The sequence below is a fragment of the Taeniopygia guttata genome, chromosome 4, assembly GCF_048771995.1.
Source record: "Taeniopygia guttata chromosome 4, bTaeGut7.mat, whole genome shotgun sequence".
NCBI lineage: Eukaryota > Metazoa > Chordata > Aves > Passeriformes > Estrildidae > Taeniopygia > Taeniopygia guttata.
Window position 1 is genome coordinate 42,067,710 of NC_133028.1, and position 6,631 is coordinate 42,074,340.

The 6,631-nt window shown below is 39.7% G+C and overlaps 1 protein-coding gene across 1 annotated transcript; it reads left to right on the plus strand.

The window, feature by feature from the left end:
• The first annotated feature begins 1,062 nt into the window (after positions 1 to 1,062).
• Positions 1,063 to 6,194, plus strand: FGG (fibrinogen gamma chain). Its single transcript, XM_002196435.7, has 10 exons — positions 1,063 to 1,174; positions 1,270 to 1,314; positions 1,744 to 1,927; positions 2,039 to 2,132; positions 3,087 to 3,217; positions 3,789 to 3,922; positions 4,057 to 4,241; positions 4,871 to 5,148; positions 5,477 to 5,637; positions 6,002 to 6,194. The coding sequence occupies exons 1-10, from the start codon at positions 1,100 to 1,102 to the stop codon at positions 6,014 to 6,016; spliced, it is 1,302 nt and encodes a 433-aa protein (XP_002196471.5). The 5' UTR covers positions 1,063 to 1,099; the 3' UTR covers positions 6,017 to 6,194.
• The last annotated feature ends 437 nt before the right edge of the window (positions 6,195 to 6,631 follow it).

The window sequence follows — 6,631 nt, forward strand, 5'->3', positions numbered from 1 at the left end:
TTTTCTAATAATCTGGTTCCTATAGAATGCTTTTTTTCCATTTTTAAAATACTTGTTAAGTCAAGTTGAAACATTGATCCTGCTGTTCAGAGATGAAGTCATTTGCCTGAAATGCAAAGCTGACCCCAGTAACAACAGATCTATCCGTGAGTTCCATTCTCACCATTCTTCTCACCATTTGGTCAAACATGTATCAAGAGTCTAAAGCCTCATTCAACACTGCCTTGTCACACATCAGGCTGTACAGGCACAAAATCAAGCTTTCTCTGCAGAAGCCATAGTTCAGACACCAGGTCTAGGTCATGAGTGGGAAGGTGTTAATGCTCCTAATACAGAAAGCATGCAAAAGGACGTACTGAAGTAATTTGCTGGAACAAAACCCATGGCAGAAGACAGGGCTTGTCAGCACTCTTACAGCAGTATTGAATAAGGCAGATACCAACAACATTAGCTCCCCAGCAAGCAAGCATTGACCAAAGTCATTGGAATGGACTCACTGTGTTGAAGGATAGGAAACATTCATACTTTCATTGCCTATGAGAAATACCACAGACTTCTTTTCCAGATATGCCACTGCCCAATGACTTCACACCTTTCTCTGCCTCAGTTTTGTCATCCACAGAATTAGGAAAATGGTATTGAGTGTCTCTGCAAAACATGTGCAGTTCTGTGGCAGGAGAGGCCTACATAATCCCAAAATATCATTTGTTGTTAGGCAATTGATAGCTGGTACAGATAATTCAGATTACTGCTTGGCTTTTCCCTGTGCTATTAGAGTGAAACATCTGCCAGCCCCCGTTATGAAGCGATGTGTGAGTTTGATTATGAATGTGTCTAGGTGTAGCATCTCCATGCCTTGTCTCACCTTCCTGCCTCCACTGAGACCTGGCTGGAGCAGAGATCAGGCGACTAAACGTAAAGTGGGTTCTGAAAATGGGAGGAGTGTATGTGCAAATTCTGGGAATCCACCTCAGATCCCTTCCCCACCTCTTCCCACCACCTCCCAGTGCCCGCCCCCAGCTTCAGCCTGCTGCCTTAAACTGCTGCCACCCTGTGCTAGGTTGGACATTCTCTGCTGACTGCACCCAGTGGGACAGACATGATGGGGCTGAGGTTGTGCAGCTGGGCTCCCCTGGGGTCTCTCCTCTCCCTGCTCTTTTCTACCAGCATGGCGGTAAGTGAAGAGACAGCATTTAGGAATCTGCGTCTTAGCGCAGAAAGTGGTCTTGGGGAAAATCCACTAAAAACGGCCCTTTTTCTTCTCTTCAGTACATTGCTACCAGCGAAAACTGCTGCATATTGGATGAGAGATTTGTAAGTACCTGAACAATTTCCTTTTATCTTAAGAATGTAACCAGGCTTTTCTATGCTGATTATTAACTAGCGCTATCACTTGAACCTCATCATTGTTTTCAGTACTCATTAAGTGCACTTTGCTTAAACCTGTCATTTACCAATAGCAGTATATGCTTGGTAAAAGTGTATGGGAGGCTGCACTGTGGACGGAAGCACATATCCAGCAGATGCTACAATAATGGCATGCACAGTTTTCTTGCTGTGTGCACATAGTGTGCAAGTAAACTGTCTCTGTAAATTCAATTACAGCAAAGTCTACTGCGAATGCCTGCCCTTTTTATCCTTTATCATTCATGTCAGCAGTGTCTGAAGGTTCCTTTGCCCAAATATTCTACTCTGCTTCCTTTGCCCCTGAAACATTGCCAACAATGTCTCTTTACTCCTCAGGGTAGCTTCTGCCCAACAACTTGTGGCATTGCAGATTTCCTTAGTAAATACCATCCCACTGTGGATAATGACCTGCAGGAAATGGAGAGGCTTTTGCAGCAGATTTCTAACGCCACAGTAACAGCAGATCATCTGATCAAACGCATCCAAGGCCTCTATCCTTCAGAAAAGCAGACATTACCAAGTGAGCATATAAAAATACATACACAACTGAAAAATATTATGTGGTTTTCTTTTTTTATTATTTTTTTCTTTTTCTTTTTTACAATTATTTTGTACCTTTTCTATTTTACAGATTCAGTTGATGATTTCACTCAAAAGTCCAGGAAAATAATTGAAGAAATTATCAGATATGAAAACACTATATTGTCTCATGAAACTACTATACAGTAGGTATCTTCCACTTCTTTTGTCAGTGACAATACAAACTGTTTTCTTTCTGTTCTTTTGTCAAGTGCCAAAAAGCCTCTCTCAGAAAGGTTTTTTGTGCTCTTGCAGACAGTTCTGCCCACACTTCCGTTGGTAACTGCCTAGCAAGACACAGAAAGATCATAGGACCTGATACTGAATTCTCTGCTCATCTGGATAAATCACTAATTGTGCAAGAAGTGCAAGATAAGAATGCCATGAAGCCTGGCAATATTTTTATTTATGTTTCTCCTGCTGTGCCAGCTATCCTTAAATTTCTTTTCATGACCTTTGGAGGTCATGAGTTTTTGCTGTAAAGCAGAGTATGTGGAATATTTGTGCAATCATTCACTCTGGCCAATTTTGCTGCATATATCCATGAAAATTACCTCAGTTACCTAGTTCTAAATCATCAGTAACTATAAACTCAGTAATAGCCTTTTATAAATTGACATTGGAAATAGAATTGAAAACATCATTAATGTTTCTAAATCTTAAGGATACGTTTTTTGACAAGTCTCCACTTCTATGACATTATCTCAGAAATTATTTTGGCATTCTGACACTTACAGCAGTTTATTTAGAGCACATATGTTTTACAAATATATCCATAGTTGAAGAGGAGATTATCGTTTACTTCAGGAGAGCAAAGTAAAACTTTCCATAGAGTTATATTAATACATTATACTGGTTAGAGTTTTGCTGATTAGAGTCAAGTTTTGCATATGGTTAGGTTTCGCATGAGGGTAAGCACGTGCTTTCCTAGTTTGCCTGTCCTTAACTATGAATACCAGTGCTAATAGAGGCACCCTGATTTACAGGAGTGTGTGTAGCAGCATGTTATATACATGAGGTATGTGTCCAGGAAAATGAATGAGTATTACACATTCTCAAACAGCAGATACAACAATCCATTTTTATGCCTCTCTGTCCAGACAGTTGACAGACTCACATATAATGAACGGCAACAGGATCACAGAGCTGAAAGAGAAGATTGCCCAGCTTGAGTTACTCTGTCAGGAGCCATGCAAGGACCGGGCTGAAATTCAGGAGGCAACTGGAAGAGGTGTGCAGAATGTTTCCTGTGTGGTGGAGGGTTGATTCAGCTGCGAGTGCTGCTGCTTGGAATCTTATGGGTCATAGACCTCTGCAAAGATATATAAAATTGCAAATTGTAAAACTGGTCAGTACAAGTTAGATGCTCTGCAGGCAAGGATTCAGGTGTAACTTAGTTCTTGCTTGGCCTTTTTGGGCAAAATGCAATTATCCCAAGATGTATGCTAAACATGAGGGACATGACTAGAGTTTCCATGGACCTGGGACAAAAAGAATATAACTCATTATCACATTTCTACTAAGCCATGTGGAAAGAAAATTAATCATTCCATTAGATTCCATTTACACTGCTTAAACTCTACAGGAGACTAAATTCTTCTTCACGTTACACAAGTCCTGTGACCCTTGGTAGTAGTTTTTATGGCAATGACACTGAAGTATGTGGGCTAAATAGCTAACTTTGCAGCAATGGTATTTAGATAAATTGCATTTCTTGCACAAAGAAAGTTACAGTATAAAATAAATGCAAGGATAGAATTGTAGCTAGATCGAAAATGATCTCTGGAATATCTTTACTTCAGATTGTCAAGACATTGCAAATAAGGGTGCAAGGAAAAGTGGTCTGTACTTTATCAAGCCTCAAAGAGCCAAGCAGTCATTCCTAGTCTACTGCGAGATTGACTCATATGGCAATGGCTGGACAGTACTACAAAGGGTATGCCACTTATGTATTATTGCTATAAACAAACCTTTTGCATCAGCACTGTTTTTATTTACCTACATATGATACATATCTTTTTGACTGAGGTTTTTATTTTTGTTATTGGTGTTCTTGGTTTTTTCCCCCAGAGACTGGATGGGAGCGAAGACTTCAGTAAAAACTGGGTCCAGTACAAGGAAGGATTTGGACATCTGTCTCCAGATGACACCACTGAGTTCTGGCTGGGCAATGAAAAGATGCATTTAATAACTACACAGTCCACTCTGCCATACACCTTACGAATAGAGCTGGAGGACTGGAATGGCAAAAAAAGGTATTTGCTTATGATGCTTCTGAAAATGACAGCTTAAAACCCACTGCTCCCATTGCTGCATCAGTTCATACTGATAAAAGATCTCTCCTAAAAAATAATGAACTCCTACACCAGCTAATGTGTGCATGGAAGTGCTTTGGCTCCTGAACTTACAGCCGTGACAGCAGTCACTGGGTGTGACTTGTTGCCAGGCCTGTGTGCCTGTCCGAAGGTCACATACTGTCATCACTAATTCATTAGGCAGAAGGAATCTGTTTCTTCTCTTCAAGTTTCTTTGTCTTACATATCTTATGGAATACATGATTATTATAGGTCTGGTTCTATTATTTTATTTTCTATTTCTATTATGAACCTGGGAGATTATATATATATATGTGTGTGTTGATAATGTGGATATTTCATACATTGCTAAAGACTAGTAATCAGAAAATATTTCTGGTACTGGAGCATGAAAATTGATTACACCTGTGTCACTGAGCTGAGGCCCACAGTCACATAAAAACAATTCGTTTTAAAGTGCTAGGATGCAATAAATGCCTCTTCTGCAGTTTTAATGCTGATACATTTTTCACTTGTGCATGAGCTGGGAGTGCAGCATGCTCATATTCAGCACTGCCCTTTGTTCACAGCACTGCTGACTACGCTGTATTCCGAGTGGGAAGTGAAGAGGACAAGTATCGACTGACTTATGCCTACTTCATCGGGGGTGACGCTGGGGATGCCTTTGATGGATACAATTTTGGGGATGACCCAAGTGATAAATCCTACACCTACCACAATGGCATGCGGTTCAGTACCCATGATAATGACAATGACAACTACGAAGGCAACTGTGCTGAGCAAGACGGATCTGGGTGGTGGATGAATAGATGCCATGCTGGTCACCTCAATGGCAAATATTATATAGGTAAGGTGTCTTCTAAGGGATTGTAGTCCAGGACACCACGTTTCAGTGACAAAGGAAAGTGAGACATGTTTATAGAGTACACTTTGCCTTCTGGATTTCCCAAAGCTGGCATGGCCCATTCTTTACAATAATTGTTAACACCAGTAGTTGGAATTTATGACTGCTCTCCATTCCAAAGTGGGAGAATCAGTCCTATTTTTGAGAAAAACAAAGCGGGTCTGTTAGGACACCCAGGGATGCCATGGAGGTGTCAGGACCAGAAAATGTATGGGCACAGTAACTATTTTAGAAAGCAACTAACTGTTTTGCTCCAACTGGTGTTTCTTAGGTGGTGTGTACACATCAGAAGATGTTGGTCCATCTGGATTTGACAATGGCATTATCTGGGCAACCTGGCGTGACCGGTGGTACTCCATGAAGAAATCTGCAATGAAAATCATCCCATTCAACAGACTGTCAGTAGATGGACAGCAGCACAATGTCAAACAGGTTCGACCACAGGGCCAAGGAGATATTTAAAATGAACACAGAACATTGTAATAATTTCAAACACTGCGTGTGGGCAGATGAAGTTAAACCCACTGCATCCTAGGGAAGTTGGCTTTTTTTACCATTTTGTCACAGAAGTATTAGTACTTTAGTGCACCTTCTACATTACTGTTTCTTTTAATGGATAGATAAATGGATAGTCACATGATCAGGAATAATCCCTTACCTTTGTGTATTTTAAATGCTTCATTTTTAATTGCCAACTAATATAACAATGTATGAACATTATCAACATGTCATCATAGCTTTATATACTTCTTTCATTAAAAGAACATTAAAATACTCTTTTTTTTTTCTGTTTTAGGTTGGAGACGCATAAAAGACAATTTGAAAAAGACCAGTTTGAACAAGAAAAGCAAATCTTTTTCTTAGACACTGAACTTAGCAAACACTACACGGTTCAGTTTTGACTATAAAGCAACACAGACTGTAAGGTACCCAAAACTCTTCCCTGAGCAGCGCATACCTCTGTAGATGGTTGTTTTGGTTTTTTTTTTCTGTACACATTCTCAACTAATTTTTGATTATTACAAAAAAAGTCTGAGTTTGTTATCTGTGGTCTGCAGCTGGCCAAACAAAATAAAGAAAACTTTTGATAGTTGGATTAAACCTACTTGATTCAGTCATTCATGAATTTCACACCATCAGTTCCTGCTCTTTGTTTAGAGGCATGTGTTCGACTTATTTCTTCATAAATGTGACTAGTATCCGTAAGTTTTCAAGTCTTCTAATAAAGTTGTTTGGTGACATAGATCAAAGTACATAGCAACTTGAACGTAGCCTATTTTTACTGCTGAAGACTATTTAACTTAGCTTACTACAAAGTAATGAATACATTTTCACTTGGGATGTGCTAGGTAGTATTAGTGACCAAGAACGGGTATTTTACTCCAGACCATACATATTAACAAGTTTCTCCAATTTTACAAGGAAT